This window comes from Bufo gargarizans, chromosome 2, assembly GCF_014858855.1.
Source record: "Bufo gargarizans isolate SCDJY-AF-19 chromosome 2, ASM1485885v1, whole genome shotgun sequence".
Classification (NCBI taxonomy): domain Eukaryota; kingdom Metazoa; phylum Chordata; class Amphibia; order Anura; family Bufonidae; genus Bufo; species Bufo gargarizans.
Genome location: NC_058081.1, coordinates 288,151,021 through 288,174,674, shown reverse-complemented (window position 1 = coordinate 288,174,674; position 23,654 = coordinate 288,151,021). Strand labels below are relative to the sequence as shown.

At 42.4% G+C, this 23,654-nt stretch overlaps 1 protein-coding gene across 3 annotated transcripts in view; it reads left to right on the top strand.

Moving 5' to 3' along the window:
• PUS7L (pseudouridine synthase 7 like) overlaps positions 1 to 23,654 on the top strand; it is a 34,237-nt gene that overhangs the window by 5,588 nt on the left and 4,995 nt on the right. For 2 of the 3 annotated variants that reach the window (XM_044280364.1, XM_044280363.1), the window contains exons 5-8: positions 5,115 to 5,213; positions 12,094 to 12,175; positions 20,296 to 20,576; positions 20,677 to 20,730. In XM_044280364.1, coding sequence (XP_044136299.1) covers positions 5,115 to 5,213; positions 12,094 to 12,175; positions 20,296 to 20,576; positions 20,677 to 20,730 — 516 coding nt within the window. The remainder of the gene's footprint in view (positions 1 to 5,114; positions 5,214 to 12,093; positions 12,176 to 20,295; positions 20,577 to 20,676; positions 20,731 to 23,654) is intronic. The other variant, XM_044280365.1, reaches the window with a different exon arrangement.

Genomic DNA, 23,654 nt, shown 5'->3' with positions numbered 1-23,654 from the left:
ACCCCCCTTGTCATTGATCACCCCCCCTGTCAGGCTCCGTTCAGACGTCCGTATGATTTTTACGGATCCACAGATACATGGATCGGATCCGCAAAACACATACGGACGTCTGAATGGAGCCTTACAGGGGGGTGATCACCCATATAGATTCTCTGATCACCCCCTGTCATTGATCACCCCCCTGTCAGGCTCCATTCAGACGTCCGTATGATTTTTACGGATCCATGGATACATGGATCGGATCCGCAAAAAATCATGCGGACGTCTGAATGGAGCCTTACAGGGGGGTGATCAATGACAGGCGGGTGATCACCCATATAGATTCCCTGATCACCCCCTGTCATTGGTCACCCCCCTGCAAGGCTCCATTCAGACGTCCGTATGATTTTTACGGATCCATGGATACATGGATCGGATCCGCAAAACACATGCGGACGTCTGAATGGAGCCTTACAGGGGGGTGATCAATGACAGGCGGGTGATCAACCATATATATTCCCTGATCACCCCCTGTCATTGATCACCCCCCTGTCATTGATCACCCCCCTGCAAGGCTCCATTCAGACGTCCGTATGATTTTTACGGATCCATGGATACATGGATCGGATCCGCAAAACACATGCGGACGTCTGAATGGAGCCTTACAGGGGGGTGATCATCCCATATACACTCCCTGATCACCCCCTGTCATTGATCACCCCCCTGTAAGGCTCCATTCAGACGTCCGCATGTGTTTTGCGGATCCGATCCATGTATCCATGGATCCGTAAAAATCATGCGGACGTCTGAATGGAGCCTTACAGGGGGTGATCAATGACAGGGGGTGATCACCCATATACACTCCCTGATCACCCCCTGTCATTGATCACCCCCCTGTAAGGCTCCATTCAGACGTCCGCATGTGTTTTGCGGATCCGATCCATGGATCCGTAAAAATCATGCGGACGTCTGAATGGAGCCTTACAGGGGGTGATCAATGACAGGGGGTGATCACCCATATACACTCCCTGATCACCCCCTGTCATTGATCACCCCCCTGTAAGGCTCCATTCAGACGTCCGCATGTGTTTTGCGGATCCGATCCATGTATCCATGGATCCGTAAAAATCATGCGGACGTCAGAATGGAGCCTTACAGGGGGTGATCAATGACAGGGGGTGATCACCCATATACACTCCCTGATCACCCCCTGTCATTGATCACCCCCCTGTAAGGCTCCATTCAGACGTCCGCATGTGTTTTGCGGATCCGATCCATGTATCCATGGATCCGTAAAAATCATGCGGACGTCTGAATGGAGCCTTACCAGGGGGGTGATCAATGACAGGGGGTGATCACCCATATACACTCCCTGATCACCCCCTGTCATTGATCACCCCCCTGTAAGGCTCCATTCAGACGTCCGCATGTGTGAAAAAGAAGACACCCCAAGGTATTCCGTGAGGGGCCTGGCGAGTTCCTAGAATTTTTTATTTTTTGTCGCTAGTTAGTGGAATATGAGACTTTGTAAGGAAAAAAGAGAAAGAAAAAAAATCATCATTTTCCGCTAACTTGTGACAAAAATAAATAAATTCTAGGAACTCGCCATGCCCCTCACGGAATACCTTGGGGTGTCTTCTTTCCAAAATTGGGTCACTTGTGCCGTAGTTATACTGCCCTGGCAATTTAGGGGCCCAAATGTGTGAGAAGTACCTTGCAATCAAAATCTGTAAAAAATGGCCTGCGAAATCCGAAAGGTGCACTTTGGAATATGTGCCCCTTTGCCCACCTTGGCAGCAAAAAAGTGTGACACATCTGGTATCGCCGTACTCAGGAGAAGTTGGAGAATGTGTTTTGCGGTGTCATTTTACATATACCCATGCTGGGTGAGAAAAATATCTTGGTCAAATGCCAACTTTGTATAAAAAAATGGGAAAAGTTGTCTTTTGCCAAGATATTTCTCTCACCCAGCATGGGTATATGTAAAATGACACCCCAAAACACATTCCCCAACTTCTCCTGAGTACGGCGATACCAGATGTGTGACACTTTTTTGCTGCCAAGGTGGGCAAAGGGGCACATATTCCAAAGTGCACCTTTCGGATTTCACCGGTCATTTTTTACAGATTTTGATTGCAAAGTTCTTCTCACACATTTGGGCCCCTAAATTGCCAGGGCAGTATAACTACCCCACAAGTGACCCCATTTTGGAAAGAAGACACCCCATGGTATTCTGTGAGGGGCATGGTGAGTTCCTAGAATTTTTTATTTTTTGTCGCAAGTTAGTGGAATATGAGACCTTGTAAGAAAAAAAATAAAATAAAAATAATCATCATTTTCCGCTAACTTGTGACAAAAAATAAAAAGTTCTATGAACTCACTATGCCCATCAGCGAATACCTTAGGGTGTCTACTTTCCGAAATAGGGTCATTTGTGGGGTTTTTCTACTGTTTGGGCATTGTAGAACCTCAGGAATCATGACAGGTGCTCAGAAAGTCAGAGCTGTTTCAAAAAGCGGAAATTCACATTTTTGTACCATAGTTTGTAAACGCTATAACTTTTACCCAAACCATTTTTTTTTTTTTTGCCCAAACATTTTTTTTTTTATCAAAGACATGTAGAACAATAAATTTGGCGAAAAATTTATATATGGATGTCGGTTTTTTTGCAAAATTTTACAGCTGAAAGTGAAAAATGTCATTTTTTTGCAAAAAAATCGTTACATTTTGATTGACAAAAAAAGTAAAAATGTCAGCAGCAATAAAATACCACCAAATGAAAGCTCCATTAGTGAGAAGAAAAGGAGGTAAAATTCATTTGGGTGGTAAGTTGCATGACCGAGCGATAAACGGTGAAAGGAGTGTAGTGCCGAAGTGTAAAAAGTGCTCTGGTCATGAAGGGGGTTTCAGCTAGCGGGGCTGAAGTGGTTAAAGATGGTACCCACTCAGAAGCTGAGCAAGTGCCGTAGAACCCGGGTCTGTTTTACACCTGGTGGTAAAGTCTGCGATGAGCGATAACACCAATGACAGACTTTTAACCCCTCAGATGCTGTGTTCAATTGCAACCATGATATCTAAGAAGTCTTTCCCTAGGAGCATTGCCCTCAGATCGGGGGACCCGTTTCTGTGGCAGGGCTCCATAGGACCATAGCGAATCTCCAATAGACTGCAATGGTAATTCATCGCATGGTCAAGTCCCCTAGGGAGTTTTAAAAAATATTAAAAAAAAGTTCACCCTTTTTTCTCCTATAATAAATATAAATACAACAAAAAGATAATAGACGTCACCATTTCCCAAAATGCCCGTATTATAAAAATATAAGTATATTTATCTCATACAACGCTGTGACTGGAAAAATCAAAATGGCTAATTTGACTTTGTTTTGTCGCTTCACCTACCAAAATAATTTTTTTGCTTTATAAGACATACCTGATTATAATACGCACCTAGGTTTTATAAAAGAAAATCAGAAAAAAACTATTTTTCATCAGACCCCCCCAATCCTTATTAGACCTCAGATCAGATCGCAAATCTGTGTCAGAACCCCAAACGTTATCAGACCTCAGATCAGACACTCAAATCAGACACCCAAATTTTATCGGACTGCAGATCAGAACCACAAACTTTATCAGACCTCAGATCAAACCCCCCTATTCAAACTCTCAATATGTATCAGATCTTAGATCAGACCTCCAGTCAGATCCCCAATCCTCATCAGAACTCAGATCAGACATAAAATAAATAAATTAACTAGGCTCTCCTGCTTCGGACGGTAGTGCCAGCAGACTCTTCCTACACTCACTGCTCCCTGGTTTTCTTCTGGGCCCCATCCTGCACTATGACATGATATCACACAATGTCAGATCATAGTGCGCGCCCATGTGTACTATGTCCTGATTCGACACGTAGTCGGGACACAGTACGGCACGGCGCCCGGAAGAAATGCAGTTAGCTGTGAGTACAGCATGCGCTACACTCACCGCTTCCTGTGCCTCCTGCATACTAAAGAACACTTCCATAATGAAAGCACTCATTAGTATTTGCTTTATAAGATGCACTGCCATTATAAGATGCACTGCCATTTTTTCCCCACTGTTGCGTCTTATAAAGCGAAAAATACGTTAATCAAATAGTCTTACGCCCCCCAAAATAGTATCAATAACAGCGACAGATTTCCCAGCAAAAAATTTGCCCTGACACGGCTCCGTAGACAAAACTATGCATTGCTTATAATATGGCAATGCAAAGAAAAATCAGTTTTTATCATTTTTAATATATAAATGTGGTATCGTTGTAAACATACTGACCCGCAGAATCAAGGTAAGAGGTCAGTTTTACCACATAGGGAAAGCTGTAAAAACAAAACCCATAGACTATGGTGGGATTTTAAAAAATAGAAAATCGTCCGGTCAGGAAGGAGTTAGCAAGTGTTGTGTATAGAGATCAGGAAGTGGCAACGCCATTTTCTTTTCTAGTCTGAGCGGTCATATGACCCAGATCAGCTCTCCAGTGAGGCTGTACACGTCACTGAGTCACGTGCCACACAGGTGAGAGGTCACCACTGCAGCCAGTGATTGGCTGCAGCGGTCATGTGGCGCCCATCAACAGGATGTTGGTGCCAGAGCATCATGAAGCTGCAGAGACAGCCAGGGAGCAATGGAGCCAGACATCTGGTAAGTATGAACCCCACCATGGGTCAGCCACTCTCTGAGGTCCTTTTAAGCCTTAGATAACCCCTTTAATTAGAACATTGATAGAAAGTAACAGATAATAAGCTAAAGTCTGACCTCAACATCAGGTTTCTAGACGATTTCAACTAGTGCATACATTTTATTAAACAGTTTACATTAATATATAATCTAGAATATATAAAATATTTAATCAAGAAAATAATATAAAATACCCAGATTTGCAGTTTATTATGAATAAAAAGTTGCATTTAATGTATGTGCCATAATTTACATATTATTACATGAGGTATCCAAAGGCTTCACATTTACTCCAAATAGTGAACCAGAACATGAAGGGGGACACCTAGAACTCTTTTTCGTCATGCACAAACATTTGATAAGCCGTTACAGTTGTTGATGCTACATGGTATCTTTTATTGCTTGTATTTTATCTCTCATTGCAGAACAGAGGCTTTATCAACTATTATGGACCACAAAGATTTGGAAAGGGGCAGAATATGCAGTCACATAAAATAGGATTGGCTTTACTGAAAGGAGAAATGGTATGTGTAGTTGGTTTAACCACTTCAGCCCCGCTAGGTGAAACCCCCTTCATGACCAGAGCACTTTTTACACTTCGGCACTACACTACTTTCACCGTTTATCGCTCGGTCATGCAACTTACCACCCAAATGAATTTTACCTCCTTTTCTTCTCACTAATAGAGCTTTCATTTGGTGGTATTTCATTGCTGCTGGCATTTTTACTTTTTTTGTTATTAATCAAAATGTAACGATTTTCTTGCAAAAAAATGACATTTTTCACTTTCAGCTGAAAAATTTTGCAAAAAAAACGACATCCATATATAAATTTTTCGCCAAATTTATTGTTCTACATGTCTTTGATAAAAAAAAATGTTTGGGCAAAAAAAAAAATGGTTTAAGTAAAAGTTATAGCATTTACAAACTCTGGTACAAAAATGTGAATTTCCGCTTTTTGAAACAGCTCTGACTTTCTGAGCACCTGTCATGATTCCTGAGGTTCTACAATGCCCAAACAGTAGAAAACCCCCACAAATGACCCCATTTCGGAAAGTAGACACCCTAAGGTATTCGCTGATGGGCATAGTGAGTTCATAGAACTTTTTATTTTTTGTCACAAGTTAGCGGAAAATGATGATGATTTTATTTTTTTTTATTTTTTCTTACAAAGTCTCATATTCCACTAACTTGCGACAAAAAATAAAAAATTCTAGGAACTCACCATGCCCCTCACAGAATACCTTGGGGTGTCTTCTTTCCAAAATGGGGTCACTTGTGGGGTAGTTATACTGCCCTGGCAATTTAGGGGCCCAAATGTGTGAGAAGAACTTTGCAATCAAAATGTGTAAAAAATGACCGGTGAAATCCAAAGGTGCACTTTGGAATATGTGCCCCTTTGCCCACCTTGGCTGCAAAAAAGTGTGACACATCTGGTATCGCCGTACTCAGGAGAAGTTGGGGAATGTGTTTTGGGGTGTCATTTTACATATACCCATGCTGGGTGAGAAAAATATCTTGGTCAAATGCCAACTTTGTATAAAAAAATGGGAAAAGTTGTCTTTTGCCAAGATATTTCTCTCATCCAGCATGGGTATATGTAAAATGACACCCCAAAACACATTCTCCAACTTCTCCTGAGTACGGCGATACCAGATGTGTCACACTTTTTTGCTGCCAAGGTGGGCAAAGGGGCACATATTCCAAAGTGCACCTTTCAGATTTTGCAGGCCATTTTTTACACATTTTGATTGCAAGGTACTTCTCACACATTTGGGCCCCTAAATTGCCAGGGCAGTATAACTACGCCACAAGTGACCCCATTTTGGAAAGAAGACACCCCAAGGTATTCCGTGAGGGGCATGGCGAGTTCCTAGAATTTTTTATTTTTTGTCACAAGTTAGCGGAAAATGATGATTTTTTTTTTTCTCTTTTTTCCTTACAAAGTTTCATATTCCACTAACTTGCGACAAAAAATAAAAAATTCTAGGAACTCGCCATGCCCCTCACGGAATACCTTGGGGTGTCTTCTTTCCAAAATGGGGTCACTTGTGGCGTAGTTATACTGCCCTGGCAATTTAGGGGCCCATATGTGTGAGAAGTACTTTGCAATCAAAATCTGTAAAAAATGACCGGTGAAATCCGAAAGGTGCACTTTGGAATATGTGCCCCTTTGCCCACCTTGGCATCAAAAAAGTGTCACACATCTGGTATCGCCGTACTCAGGAGAAGTTGGGGAATGTGTTTTGGGGTGTCATTTTACATATACCCATGCTGGGTGAGAGAAATATCTTGGCAAAAGACAACTTTTCCCATTTTTTTATACAAAGTTGGCATTTGACCAAGATATTTTTCTCACCCAGCATGGGTATATGTAAAATGACACTCCAAAACACATTCCCCAACTTCTCCTGAGTACGGCGATACCACATGTGTGACACTTTTTTGCAGCCTAGATGCGCAAAGGGGCCCAAATTCCTTTTAGGAGGGCATTTTTAGACATTTGGATCCCAGACTTCTTCTCACACTTTCGGGCCCCTAAAAAGCCAGGGCAGTATAAATACCCCACATGTGACCCCACTTTAGAAAGAAGACACCCCAAGGTATTCAATGAGGGGCATGGCGAGTTCCTAGAATTATTTTTTTTTTTTTGCATAAGTTAGCGGATATTGATTTTTTTTTGTTTTTTTCTCACAAAGTCTCACTTTCCGCTAACTTAGGACAAAAATTTCAATCTTTCATGGACTCAATATGCCCCTCACGGAATACCTTGGGGTGTCTTCTTTGCCGAAATGGGGTCACATGTGGGGTATTTATACTGCCCTGGCTTTTTAGGGGCCCTAAAGCGTGAGAAGAAGTCTGGAATATAAATGTCTAAAAATGTTTACGCATTTGGATTCCGTGAGGGGTATGGTGCGTCCATGTGAGATTTTATTTTTTGACACAAGTTAGTAGAATATGAGACTTAGTAAGAAAAAACAAAAACAAACAAAAAATTTCCGCTAACTTGTGCCAAAAAAAATGTCTGAATGGAGCCTTACCAGGGGGGGGGGGTGATCAATGACAGGGGGGTTATCACCCATATAGACTCCCTGATCACCCCCCTGTCATTGATCACCCCCCTGTAAGGCTCCATTCAGACATCCGCATGATTTTTTACGGATCCATGGATACATGGATCGGATCCACAGAACGCATGCGGACGTCTGAATGGAGCCTTACAGGGGGGTTATCAATGACAGGGGGTGATCATGGTAATCAGGGTGATCACCCCCCTGTCACTGATCACCCCCCCTGTAAGGCTCCATTCAGACATCCGCATGATTTTTACGGATCCATGGATACATGGATCGGATCCACAGAACGCATGCGGACGTCTGAATGGAGCCTTACAGGGGGGTTATCAATGACAGGGTGATCAGTGTATCAGGGTAATCACCCCCCTGTCACTGATCACCCCCCCTGTAAGGCTCCATTCAGACATCCGCATGATTTTTTACGGATCCATGGATACATGGATCGGATCCACAGAACGCATGCGGACGTCTGAATGGAGCCTTACAGGGGGGTTATCAATGACAGGGGGTGATCATGGTAATCAGGGTGATCACCCCCCTGTCACTGATCACCCCCCCTGTAAGGCTCCATTCAGACATCCGCATGATTTTTTACGGATCCATGGATACATGGATCGGATCCACAGAACGCATGCGGACGTCTGAATGGAGCCTTACAGGGGGGTTATCAATGACAGGGGGTGATCAGGGTAATCAGGGTGATCACCCCCCTGTCACTGATCACCCCCCCTGTAAGGCTCCATTCAGACATCCGCATGATTTTTTACGGATCCATGGATACATGGATCGGATCCACAAAACGCATGCGGACGTCTGAATGGAGCCTTACAGGGGGGTTATCAATGACAGGGGGTGATCAGGGTAATCACCCCCCTGTCACTGATCACCCCCCCTGTAAGGCTCCATTCAGACATCCGCATGATTTTTTACGGATCCATGGATACATGGATCGGATCCACAGAACGCATGCGGACGTCTGAATGGAGCCTTACAGGGGGGTTATCAATGACAGGGGGTGATCAGGGTAATCAGGGTGATCACCCCCCTGTCACTGATCACCCCCCCTGTAAGGCTCCATTCAGACATCCGCATGATTTTTTACGGATCCATGGATACATGGATCGGATCCACAAAACGCATGCGGACGTCTGAATGGAGCCTTACAGGGGGGTTATCAATGACAGGGGGTGATCAGGGTAATCACCCCCCTGTCACTGATCACCCCCCCTGTAAGGCTCCATTCAGACATCCGCATGATTTTTTACGGATCCATGGATACATGGATCGGATCCACAGAACGCATGCGGACGTCTGAATGGAGCCTTACAGGGGGGTTATCAATGACAGGGGGTGATCAGGGTAATCAGGGTGATCACCCCCCTGTCACTGATCACCCCCCCTGTAAGGCTCCATTCAGACATCCGCATGATTTTTTACGGATCCATGGATACATGGATCGGATCCACAAAACGCATGCGGACGTCTGAATGGAGCCTTACAGGGGGGTTATCAATGACAGGGGGGTGATCAGGGAGTGTATATGGGTGATCACCCGCCTGTCATTGATCACCCCCTGTAAGGCTCCATTCAGACGTCCGCATGTGTTTTGCGGATCCGATCCATGTATCCATGGATCCGTAAAAATCATGCGGACGTCTGAATGGAGCCTTACAGGGGAGTGATCAATGACAGGGGGGTGATCAATGACAGGGGGTGATCAGGGAGTGTATATGGGTGATCACCCGCCTGTCATTGATCACCCCCCTGTAAGGCTCCATTCAGACGTCCGTATGCTTTTTGCGGATCCGATCCATGTATTCGTGGATCCGTAAAAATCATACGGACGTCTGAATGGAGCCTGACAGGGGGGTGATCAATGACAGGGCGGTGATCAATGACAGGGGGGTGATCAGGGAGTTTATATGGGGTGATCATGGGTGATCAGGGGTTTATAAGGGGTTAATAAGTGACGGGGGGGGGGGTGTAGTGTGGTGTTTGGTGCTACTGTACTGACCTACCTGAGTCCTCTGGTGGTCGATCCTAACAAAAGGGACCACCAGAGGACCAGGTAGGAGGTATATTAGACGCTGTTATGAAAACAGCGTCTAATATACCTGTTAGGGGTTAAAAAATTCGGATCTCCAGCCTGCCAGCGAACGATCGCCGCTGGCAGGCTGGAGATCCACTCGCTTACCTTCCGTTCCTGTGAGCGCGCGCGCCGGTGCGCGCGCGTTCACAGGAAATCTCGGCTCTCGCGGGAGGACGCGTATATGCGTCCACCCAGAAGAGCAGGACCGCCGGCAGGACGCAATCCTGCGTACGGCGGTCCTGAGGTGGTTAAGTGATGTGATCATTATAATCTTACATAACAGACTGCTATATATACTCACTGACCAAAATAACGCACCCAGATAGAATTGGAGGATTTCTGTAAATGATTAGACATGGGGTCTTACCACAAGAGTAATAGCACATAAAAGTGCTTCCCCCTGCCACCCTATAAAAATAAAAGGCTCTCAGAGGCTACGTCTGGATAGTGTACCTCTTGATGACAGATTGTTGACCGCTAGGCATGCCTCTGTGGTGCACTCAAATATATTTTGTCCAGTTGACAGATTTGAGACTGGACTGAGAGAAGTAGGATGGTCTTTTCAATGAATTGCACACCATGTAGGCCTTATGACCTAGCTTTTAGGAGGTGAGAGCAATAATTCGATCCACCAACAAGCGGGTCCATTTGTTGTCCATCATCCAGACACAGGCGACTCCTTCATTACACACCCCTATCTCTACCCAGACTGTTTTCACGTGCTTAACAGAAGGAAATGTGGTGCCATGGTGCCCATTACCTGTCGTGCCATTGACAGACTGCCATCGTCGCCATTGTTTGTAGTTTCCCAGAAATGTCTCCGCCAGATGGCAGCACTTCCATGGCCTGCCCAGTTGCTAGATTTCTCGGCAATCAAGCATTTATGGGACCAGATGGGACGCCAGCTTCAGCAACCTATGTGCGTGCAGGATCTACAGGCCCAACTGCAACATCTGTGGGCAAACTGCAGCAGGATACTATGCAGAACCTGTATGCCTCCGTGCCCAACTATATCTCATATCCAGGCTAGAGGTGGCCCAACAGGGTACTAGAGCCTCCTTTCACTTGTACAGTTTTCCCTAATAAACTTATCCTTAATGCCTTATTCACACAGTTAGTGTTCAGACAGTAATTTCCATCAGTGAAGTTGAGCCAAAACCAGGTGCGGCTCTAAACACAGAACAGGTGCAGATCTGTCCCTTATACCTTATCTCTGTGGAGACTTCAATCCTGTTTTTAGCTCATAATCACTGATGGAAATCACTGACCAAACACTGAAGTGTGAATAAGGCATAATATTGTAATCACCTACATAGATCATTGTCACGTTTACACCTGAAAAGTTTCATTCGATTCCAACAACTCCTCCTTGGTGCGTTATGTTTCTTTGTCAATGAGTGTACATCATATCACATAGACTTCCTGACTTGGAACTAATGGACCCCAACTAATGTTTTATGTTTACTTCTGTGATGTGTCACACAATGTATGAATGCTGTGTTCACAATGAATAGCCTGATACTGACGTGTGCCCTCTGGACCCAATTGACTATAATGGGAACTGTTGGGGCTCTGGCCGCTCCCCAGCATAGATGCCGGGTTTCTGGCTGAACCCCGGTTCCCATTATTGTCAATAGGGTCCAGCGGGTAAGAAACACTATCCGGCTTTGCCTGATCCATAAAACTCCGGCAGGATGCTCTCTACCGCAACCGCCTGCAGCCAGATTACTGTGTTATTTGGATCTGCTGGAGTAATATTTTTTTCTGTGCTGTGGCATTTGGTTCTTCTGGGACAGTATTTTGTGCTGCACTGTGATAATTGGTTCTGCTGGGACAGTATTTTGTGCTGCACTGTGGTATTTGGTTCTGCTAGGGCAGTTTGTTGTGCATTACTGTGGCATTTGGTTTTACTGTGGAACCAGATACCAAAGTGCAGCACAATACACTGCCCTCCTACAGTATTGCTGGTTCTGCCCATTTGAGTGTACCGCCACCTACTCACGTTGGCCCCAGTCTGTCAGTCTGGGCCCACTTACAAAATGGTGCCTCTTTTTTTTTTTTTTCCTTTTTTTTTTCAGTGCCACTTTAAATTCCCAGTCCTTCCCTGGTATGTATCAGAGTGTATGTGATACATACCTGGTATGTACCACAATAGTTTTCAATCTTATTCTTCTAGTACTTGCATTTCATTCTGGTGCACTATAAAGTTGATACTAATGTACCAGTCTTTCATCCACAGGCACTGGCCATCAAATTGTTTTTCACCCCTGAAGAAGGTGATGATCCTGTAAATAAAGCAAAACAATATTTTTACCAAACCGGTAAGCATTAAATTATTGATTATAGGTATGAAAATAATACTTTATGAAACAAGTGAATCCTAAAAGTAAGACAAAATGCAACGCAGCTAAAGATACATTTTCAGACACATTTGTAGTTGTCAGAGCGGCGGCACTGATTTGCCTGACTTCTTCCAGCACTACCTGTTTTTGTCCGTATGGCATGCGGCACACTGCCTCCAGCTCCAAAATGCCACAGTTTGTGGCCCTAATCTTCCCCAGCCAATGACTGGTCACACAGGGGTATTTCCCTGTGGGAAGGTGCCTGAGCAATAGATTCCAGTTTGCCATTTCCTGCCATGGTGTGCTGATGTACACCAGGGATGCATTCCATTGTGATTCTGAACAAAACTGTTCAGTTAACACATATTACTTTGTGATGCATCCGTTAATGTGAATTTATACGTTAACTATAGTTAATTCAGAGTGTCCAATTATTCCCCACATCCAGTACTCAATTGCACTATTCAGAACATAATCAATACCCCAATATAGTGTCCAATATCGCCATCTGCTGCTTAATTTATACCTAAGTACAGAGTTTAATATTGCCATTCAGTACTTAAAAACCTTTCACAGAGTGGTTATTTAATACCGTTATTAAACACACAATACTGTTATACAGTTGGCATTTAAAGGGGTGCTTCCCAGTCCTCCCTGCTACATATGTCATCCTCCTGGCTGCAGTGGTGACGTTCCAGGCACACAGGTCACTGCTGCAACCAATCTGGAGCCTCAGCAGTGACGACAAAAATAACCCATACATTTGGTTTTGTTCTAATCATCCCAACCTATAGAATAAAGTTGACATGTTATCTATACTGAACGGTCCATGGCGGGGAAGAAAAAAATGTCAGAATAAGATTTCTTTTCCATTCTCTCCCCAAAAAAGTTAAAGTAGATCCTTAAATTATTTTTCTCAAAATGTGGAAAATAGAAAGTATTTTGTTCCACAAAATATAAACAAAAAAGTGATGACACTTGGATACAGCAATAAAAAAAACAACACTTGAGCCAAAGTAAAACATGCTCCATGTGACGGATGCGTTTCCCAGACCAAATACTGCCCTTCTAACCTAAACTGACAGTATAATAATGATGTATTATGCCATAAGTTCCTACCTGATCACAGTTCTACTGTTCTGCACTCACAGTTCATCTGAGTACAGTAGTCCCAAGTTCAGGTAAATGCTAATATATAACCCCTTAAGGACCAGGCTCATTTTCACCTTACCAGCTTTACCAGCAAATTTTTAAGTTTCAATTTCTCTACTTATATAATACCTAGTAATACCTCCAAAAATAGTTATTACCTTACATTCCCCATATGTCTACTCCATGTTTGGATCATTTTGGGAATGATATTTTATTTTTTGCGGATGTTACAAGGCTTAGAAGTTTAGAAGTAAATCTTGAAATTTCTCAGAAATTTAAAAAAACCAACTTTTTAAGGACCAGTTCAGGTCTGAAGTCACTTTGTGAAGCTTACATAATAGAAACCACCCAAAAATGACCCCATTGTAGAAACTACACCCCTCAAGGTATTCAAAACTGATTTTACAAACGTCGTTAACCCTTTAGGTGTTCCACAAGAATTAATGGAAAATAGAGATACAATTTCAAAATTTCACTTTTTTGGCAGATTTTCCATTTTAATATTTTTTTTCCAGTTAGAAAGCAAGGCTTAACAGCCAAACAAAACTCATTATTTATGGCCCTGATTCTGTAGTTTACAGAAACATCCCATATGTGGTCGTAAACTGCTGCATAGGCACACGGCAGGGCGCAGAAGGAAAGGAATGCCATACGGTTTTTGGAAGGCAGATTTTGCTAGACTGTTTTTTTTGACACCATGTCCCATTTGAAGCCCCCCTGATGCACCCCTAGAGTAGAAACTCCATAAAAGTGACCCCCATCTAAGAAACTACACCCCTCAAGGTATTCAAAACTGATTTTACAAACGTTGTTAACCCTTTAGGTGCTCCACAAGAGTTATTGGCAAATAGAGATGAAATTTCAGAATTTAAATTTTTGGGCAAATTTTCCATTTTAATCCATTTTTTCCAGTAACAAAGCAAGGGTTAACAGCCACACAAAACTCAATATTTATGGCCCTGATTCTGTAGTTTACAGAAACACCCCATATGTGGTCGTAAACTGCTGTATGGGCACACGGCAGGGCGCAGAAGGAAAGGAATGCCATACGGTTTTTGGAAGGCAGATTTTGCTAGACTGTTTTTTTTTTACACCATGTCCCATTTGGACCCCCCTGATGCACCCCTAGAGTAGAAACTCCAAAAAAGTGACCCCATTTGAAAAACTACAGAATATGGTGGAAGTTTTGTTGGTACCAGTTTAGGGTACATAGAATTTTTGGTTGCTCTATATTACACTTTTTGTGAGGCAAGGTAACAAGAAATAGCTTTTTTGGCACCGTTTTTTTGTTTGTTATTTACAACATTCATCTGACAGGTTAAATCATGTGGTATTTTTATAGAGCAGGTTGTCACAGACGCGGCGATACCTAATATGTGTACAATTTTTGATTGGCACTATTTTGGAATGCATATGACTTTTTGATCGCTTGCTATTACACTTTTGGTGATGTAAGATGACAAAAAATTTATTTTTTTTACACAGTTTTTATTTTTTACGGTGTTCATCTGAGGGGTTGGGTCATGTGATATTTTTATAGAGCTGGTCGATACGGACGCGGCGATACCTAATATGTATACTTTTTTTATTTATGTAAGTTTTACACAATAATATCATTTTTGAAACAAAAAAAATCATGTTTTAGTGTTTCCATAGTCTGAGAGCCATAGTTTTTTCCGTTTTTTGGCGATTATATTTAGGTAGGGTATGATTTTTGCGGGATGAGATGACGGTTTGATTGGCACTATTTTGGGGTGCATATGACTTTTTGATCGCTTGCTATTACACTTTTTGTGATGTAAGTTTTTATTTTTTACGGTGTTCATCTGAGGGGTTAGGTCATGTGATATTTTTATAGAGCCGGTCGATACGGACGCGGCGATACCTAATATGTATACTTTTTTTTAATTTATGTAAGTTTTACACAGTAGCAGCTTTTTTAAAACAAAAAAAATTATGTTTTAGTGTCTCCATATTCTGAGCCATAGTTTTTTTTTATTTTTTGGGCGATAGTGTCAAGTAGGGGCTCATTTTTTGCGGGATGAGGTGACGGTTAGATTGGTACTAATTTGGTGGGCGTACGCCTTTTTGATCGCTTTCTGTTCTACTTTTTGTGATGTAAGGTGACAAAAAAATAGTTTATTTAGCACATTTTTTATTTTTTATGGTGTTCATCTGAGGGGTTAGGTCATGTGATATGTTTATAGAGCTGGTCGATACGGACGCAACGATACCTAAAATGTCTATATGTCTTTTCCCTATTTTTTTTTACAATTTTGTTTTATTTTATTTTTGGAAAAGGACGCTTTCATTTTTTACTTGAAACTTTAAATTTTTTTGTAAAACTTTAATTTTATAAACTTTTTTTTCACTTTATTTTTTGTCCCACTATGGGACAGGGTCTGATCCTTGTTTCAATACAGCACAATACATCTGTATTGTGCTGTATTGAACTGTTAGTGTCTTACACTGTAAGGGGCTGGGCCTCTTAGGCTTCCGTACATTACAGGCACCAAGCCTTGGAATGGCTTGGGGCTGCCATGGCAACGATCGAGTCCACAGCACATCGGGGACCCGATGCATCAAGGCAAACCTCCCATATGCCGCAGTCAGCGCTGACCGCGGCATATTAGGGGATAATCCACCGGCATTGGCGTTATCGCCTATGTTGGTGGAAGCTGCAGGGATCCGGCGGTCAGTAACCGCCGGATCGCTGCTGCTGACCGGGGGGAACGCACGCGGGGGAGGAACGACTGCAGGACGAGAGCGCTCGTCCTTGAGCGCTAAGTGCCGGCGTTTGAGGACGAGCATTCTTGTCCTGGGTCGTTAAGGTGTTAAAGGAAATGTGTCACCAAAAATGTTATCTGCAAATTATAACCAGATAGTAACACATGCTTTTTTTTGTAATCTGTTTTTATTTTCTGATTGTAGATTTATTATTCTGATCATGGGTAGGTCATCTTCTCTGAGCTGTTCTGAGCATTTAGAAAGCAGTTAAAAAATGTATTTATGGCAGCTACATGGGCCATAGACACAATTGTCAGGAGGGGACCCTATTGACTTCTATGGTAGAGTTTACTAGGCATGCTCTGTGACATATGCAGAGGTCATTGTACAAGGAAAGAATAGATCAGCTTTGACAATCACCTATTGTGTATGGTGGATCCTGTCTTATCTGTCATTATAATCCTGCCTATAATGATACCACCTCTGTGTATAGATAAGCAGGGAACTGCAGTAAAGGTATCTGTATCCATGAAGTGGTGCCAATTATTAGGCTTAATGGCCACTGGGAAAACTGCAGGACTTTATGGTTTTTGTGTAAATATAGATGTTGACATGAAAAATTAAAAATAACATCATCAAAAATTCTTAAAAAATATGTTAAACATAAAAACATGAGTTAAATAATAGGTAATTTTCTGATGACACTTTAAGGCCTCTTTCACATGGGCGTCGCGTGTGAGGGCCAGATAGGATGTGGATGCGTCGCAGGAAAATGTGCGATTTTTCCTCGTGAGTGCAAAGCGTTTTAATGCGTTTTGCACGCGCGTGAGAAAAATCGGCATGTTTGGTACCCAGACCTTCTTCACAGAAGTTCGGGTTTGGGTTTGGGATCGGTGTTGTTTAGATTTTATTATTTTCCCTTATAACATGGTTATAAGAGAAAATAATAGCATTCTTAATACAGAATGCAAAGTAAATTAGGGATGGAGGGGTTAAAATTAAATTAAATTAAACTCACCTCATCCACTTGTTCGCGCAGCCCTGCTTCTCTTCACTGCGCTCATCACATGATCCATCACCATGGTGATGGTGCATGTGATGAGCGCGGTGACATCACCAAAGGCCCTTTTGTGATGTAAGGTGACAAAAATTAATTTTTTTGACATTTTTATTTTATTTTTTTATGGTGTTTATCGGACTGGGTGGATCATGTGATATATTTATAGAGCCGACCGTCACGGACGGGGCAATACCAAATATGTCTATTTTATTAAATTTTTTCTATTTTTAATTTTTCTTTTTATTCCTTACTTGAGGAATCTTTTTTTTTACATGTGAAACCTTTTTTTTATTTTTACTTTAGCACTTTATTTTTTATTTTATTTTTATTTTACACTTTTCGGCCCCCATAAGGTCATACAAGACCTCTGGGGGACATTTAAAGTATAACTGTCGTATTATTTTTTTGGGGAGTATTGGATTGTGGTGATTAATATCACCTTGGTGGCCCTATTTCAACTTTTCATTGTGTATTCAATTACCCCTTAATACCACATTTTTGTTCCCTGTACTGCCTACTTTTAACTGTGCTTAAAATAGGGTTGCTAGGCATGGTCCGTCTATGTGTTGAAGGGCGGAGGACGCAGCGTGCAGGGTCACAATTCTGACAGCCAGGGACTGTAAGTAAATGATTAAAGCCAGGTCCTCCCCAGCAGCTGATAACAGTGCCTGGGCTGTGTGCACTTCTCCCTGTCCCTGCGCTTGGCAGACGCTCCCTCACTCAGCAGAGCTGGAGAATGCAGAGTCGAAGCAGCGCAGACCAGGGAAGGGAGATCTGCCGTCTGCTCAGTGTATAAATGAAAGCAACATGTGGTAAGAGGACCCCGTTGTGCTGCAGGAGATTAACACTTTAGGGGGAGGGCTCTGGTTACTGACACTTTTGGGGGGCTATTGTTACTGGCTAGTGAGGGCAGGTGGGATTAGCCTCAGGGTGAGGGCAGTGGCGGCCATCTTAACTGAATAGTGAAATTGCAGTTTTATGCAGACTGGTTGCTAAGGGCTGAATCTTATTAAATATGGGGTAAGTCAGTCTAATAGTAACTGATTCTGGAATATCATGTTATTAGTAACTACATATATGAAAATTGAAATTAGGGTCTAAGTGTGACCTTTAACTTCACTTTTTTTTTTTCCACTAATAATTTCTCCTGTAACTGGGGCTGACATAGTAGCCCCAGTTACAGGAGAAATATACCCCCCAGAGAGCCCCTGCCAGGTCTTTCACAGACCTTGATCAGCCCTGCACTGAGGCTGTACAGCGTTGTATTGCGCTGTACAGCCTCAGTGCAGGGCTGATCAAGGTCTGTGAAAGACACGACACATATTAGATGTTAAAAATAAGACAACTCATTTAGATTTTGATGGCAGCAACACATCTGTAAAAAGTTGGGACAGGGCCATGTCTCCAATTGTGTAGCATCCCCTCTTCTTTTAACAACAGTCTGTAAATGTCTGGAAGTGAGGAGGCCAATTGTTAGAGGAATGTTATCCCATTCTTGTCTGATGTAGAATTCTAGCTGCTCAACAGTCCTGGGTCTTTTTTGCTGGATTTTTAGTTTCATGATGAGCCAAATTTATTCTATTGGTGAATGGTCTGGACTGCAGGTGGACCAGTTCAGCACCCAGACTTCTTTTTTGAAGCCATGTTGTTGTGATGGATGCAGTATGTGGTTTAGCATTGTCTTGCAGAAATATGCAAGGCCTTCCCTGAAAAAAATAAAACGTCTGGAAGGGAGCATATGTCATTCTAAAACCTCTATATACTGTTCAGCATTCATAGTGCCTTTCCAGATGTGTAGGCTGCCCACGCCATAGGCACTAACAGGGCTCCAGATGGCGACCAAAATGGTCGCCAATGCGACTTAAAATTGCTAAATGGCGACTTTGTAGTCTTATCGCCATTTGCGCTTAGACCCTCCGCTGCTCTGCCGCTTTCACATTAAACTGACATGACACACACTGCTGTCAGCGCGTGCCATGTTCTTCTCAACAGCACAGGGGAGAAGGAGGCAGTCCCTCCCCCTGCGCTGCTGCCACCAATGGGCTGATAGCAGGGAGGAGGGGAGGGGCTGTGGCCACTGTGCCACTAATGAATATAGTTTATGCCTGAATACAAACGCAGGCTGCGCTGCGGGTGTCGGCCATATCCCATACCCGGCACCCAGCCTCTATGACTGCGCGCTGTGATCTGCCGCTATTAACCCCTCAGGTGCCGCACCCGAGGGGTTAATAGCGGCGGATCGAAGCGCGCAGTCATAGAGGCTGGGTGCCGGGTATGAGATATGGCCGGCACTCGCAACGCAGCCTGCGTTTGTATTAAGCATAAACTAAATGTTTAATTTGGCTCCTAAATTTTTCAGGTTAGGAGCCAATGGCTCCTTGATATTTTTTTTAGTCTGGAGCTCTGACTAACGCAGCCTCATACCATCAGAGAGGCAGGCTTTTAAAACTGTGTGATGATGGTCCCTCTCCTCTTCAGCCCATAGCACACGGTGTCCATGGTTTCCAAAAATAATTTCAAATTTTGACCACAGAACAGTTTTCCATTTTGCCTCAGTTCATTTTAAATGAGCTTTGGCCCAGAGAAGACAGCATTGTTTCTAGATTGTGTTGTCATATAGCTTGTATTTGTGGATTACATGGAGAACTGTGTTCCCAGACCATGATTTCTGGGAGTGCTCCTGAGCCCATGCAGCGATTTCCAGTCCAGTTTCCAGTGTTTTTAATGTAGTGCATCTGAAGTCCGGTTTATCATAAGCATGTAATACTGACCGTTGGCCTTGTCCTTTGCACACATGGATTTCTCCAAATTCTCAGAATCTTTTGATTTTTCCAAGTATTCGTAATTTTACATAGAGGAACATTTTTCTGTTTTTAGACTTTTTTTTTCCAGATTCTGCCTCTGTAACATAATCGTTTTATACCCAGTCATGTGACTTCGTAGCAAATTGCTCTACCAGTGATTTTTATTAGTATCACTTACTTTTCCAGCCTTTTGTTACCCTTTCCCAACTTTGAGATATGTTGCTGCCAGTAAGTAAATGATTTAATGTTTTTTTATGAAATGGTAAAATGTCTTACTTCCAACAGCTGATGTTCATAGATAGTTTTCAACTTTAACAAATCGACATTTCTGTCACTATTTACCCTTCTTATTTCAGAGGATATTAAAGGTACCCTTCCCCTAATGCCAGCCTATAAAGTCCGTGAGAGAATGCTGCTGCGGGCACTGAATCGATATGGGATGAGTGATGAGGGATGTATACGAGGATGGCTCAGTATTCCACATTCAATGCGCATCTTCTACATCCACGCGTATTGCAGTAAGGTCTGGAATGAAGCTGCATCTTATAGAATAGCAACCTTTGGCTCAAGAGTTGTAGAAGGGGACTTGGTACTTCACAACCACAATGCCATTGAAATAACTTCATTGAGCGACAGGGTGAGTTTAAAGCAATTTCTGGTTAGAATATTGTGTAAGTAGACTCTTTACAGATTGATGTATTCTGTGTCAGCCCTGACAAATGATTGCTTTTATACAGGTTCATATTGTTACGGCTGCAGAAGAGAAAGGAGAAGTATACTCTATGCATCAAGTAAGTAAACTTAGTATGGGCCCCTGTACCCCACTCAGGTTCCCAGTATGCATGCGTATATCTCTCCCAGGCAACGCAAAGTGCAACGTCTCAGATTTCTGATAAATTTATACATTTTTTTAGTTTTTTTATTAAACGGCATCTGTCAGCAGATTTGTACCTATGAATCTGGCTGACCTGTTACATGTACACTTGGCAGCTGAAGACATCTGTGTTCGTCCTATGTTCACATGGGGGCTCATTGCTGAGAAAAATTAAGTTTTAATATATTCAAATGAGCCGCTAGGAGCAATGGGGGTGTTGCCATTACACCTAGAGGCACTGCTCTCTCTGCAACTGCTGCAACCTTTCCACTTTGACTGACAGGTCCAGGCAGTGTAATAGTGATGACAGTGTAGAGGGCACATCAGCTGCAGAGGGAGCAGAGCCTCTAGTTATAATGGCAACACTTCCGTTGTGTCTCATTTGCATATATTAAAGCATAATTTTTCTCAGCAATATGGACACATATGAACATGGGACCAACATGGGACTTCAGCTGCCAAGTGCACATGTAACAGGTCAGCCAGTGTCATAGGTACAAATCTGCTCGACAGATCCCCATTAAAAGGGTTGACCACACTCTGGATACTTGTGTCCAATGTGTATATAAAATCATTATATAGCACTTACCGCTCATTCAGACGGCTGTATGCTGTTCGCAAAAATGCGGATCTGTTTTTTTTGCAGACCGCTCAGCATGTCCGCAAAAAAATAGATTGCATTCCGCATTTTTGCAAACCCATAGACTTCAATGGGGTCACATCTTGATTTTCACTGACAAGTATAGGACACGTTTTATTTGTTTTGCGGCGTCACAGAACGGAAGAAAAAGGCCCCATAGAAGTGAATGGATGTGCATCTATTCCGCAAAAATACGGATCCGCATTTTTGTGGACAGCATACGGCCATCTGAACGAACCCTTACTAATATACCTTTGTTAAAGTTCTGCACCATTTTATATATTTCATAAGGCATACCCCATTGTTTGTCAAGTCTTTTGTTCTATCCACACAGAGGTCATGTCCATAAAATGGCCGCTGATACAGGGTCATGTGACCAAGCAAACTCCATGTGATGCCATCTGCACTTGCACTGTTGGGAGTTTAGTTCAGATACAGTGTGTTATAATGAGACATCACATAGAAGTGATCTGTCTGGTCACATGACCCTCCATCAGCGGCCATCTTATGGCCAAGACCTCTGTGTGGACAGCACAAAAGACTTGGCAAACAAGGGGGCATAGAGTACCTTATGAAATATAGAAAATGGCGCAGAATTTCAACAAAGACTATATTAGTAACTGCCAGATAATCATCTTATATACACACACTGGACACAAGTATCTTAAAGCATAAGAAATTAAAAAAATTTACCCACTTTATCGAATTTCAATTTAGTAAAAAATGGAACAAGTGCTACAAAAATATGGTGCATGTTCTGAACAGAATATTTCCCAATGTATTTCCTCTAGACAACCGTCATAACTACACTGATAAATTTCCCTATACAGCTGTAAATCACGGCCTCCCTCCACATAATAAATTTCTAAACTGGCTGCCTGCCACAGCTATCATTTCTACATTTAGCAAATTTACTGTTTGCATGTAATCAGATGAGATTAAACTGCTGCAGTACATATCAGTTACACTGAATGACTTGTATAAGATTACTAAAGTATGGCTGCTTTTTTTTAGAAAAAGACTCATTCTTGTCTATGGACTTGTATGTAGTAGTGCACCCTAAAAGTTTCTGACTTCTGAGCTGCAGTACAAGGCACGGCCTATGGACAACAGTGGCTCTGTTTCAGAGAGAAAGTAGCCATACCTTTCTAATTTCATGCAATTCCTTTCAAACACGAGAGTAGCCGAGCCCCTGCTGGAAACGTCAATTCTGACGGATTGACCCATTAGATGCCTCGGTCAAACCAGACCACAACATCTATGGTGATCGAGGAGAGGGGGCTCCCTCTCTCATCCCATCGGGTCCCCACCCTGCATCCTTACACAGGCATCTGAGCCTGCCAGCTACGGAAGTAATACACTGACAGGCAATGCATTACAATACACAGTGTATTGTAATGCACTGCAGAGGAGATCAGACCCCCAAAAGTTGAAGTCCCATACTGGGACAAAAATATAAAGTAAAAAAAACTAAACCTTAAAAAAGTGTTTCTAAAATATAAAAGTTTCAAGTAAAAAAAAAATCACCCTTTCTTCTCATCAAGCAATATACAATTAAAAAATATATATATTGGGTAGGGATGAGCGAATTTCATATTTTGAACTTCGAGCATAACTGAAACCGGACAGATCCGTTATGCAGGCCATTGACTTCTATTATAACGGATGCCTCTAAAGGCATTCCTTTATGCATTCCATCAAGGAATTGCTTTATTGTCCATGGTATCAGAATCCATAACACTATTCAGCTTATACCAGAACTCGAAGTTGAAACTATGAAATTCGCTCATCCCTAATATTGGGTATTGCAGCATCCTTAACGACCAGCTCTATAAAAATATCACATGATCTAGCCCGTCAGATGAACGGTTCCAAAGTAGCCATGTTCTGGTCACTTTGCCTTACAAAAAGTGTAGAAGCAAACAAACAAAAAGTACTATGTACTACAAAATGGTACCAATGAAAACTTCACCTCACCTCAAAAATATGGCTCTCAGAAAATGCTGACACCAAGATAGGATTTTTTTTTCCCAAAATGCTTTTATTGTGTAAATAAATAAAGATTAAAAAATCGACATATCAGATATCACCACGTCCACCGGCTATATAAAAATATCACATGATCTACCTTGTCAGATGAACGGCGTAAAAAAAAAAGACGATTGGCAAAAAAGTGTAAAACATATGACTCTCAGAAAATG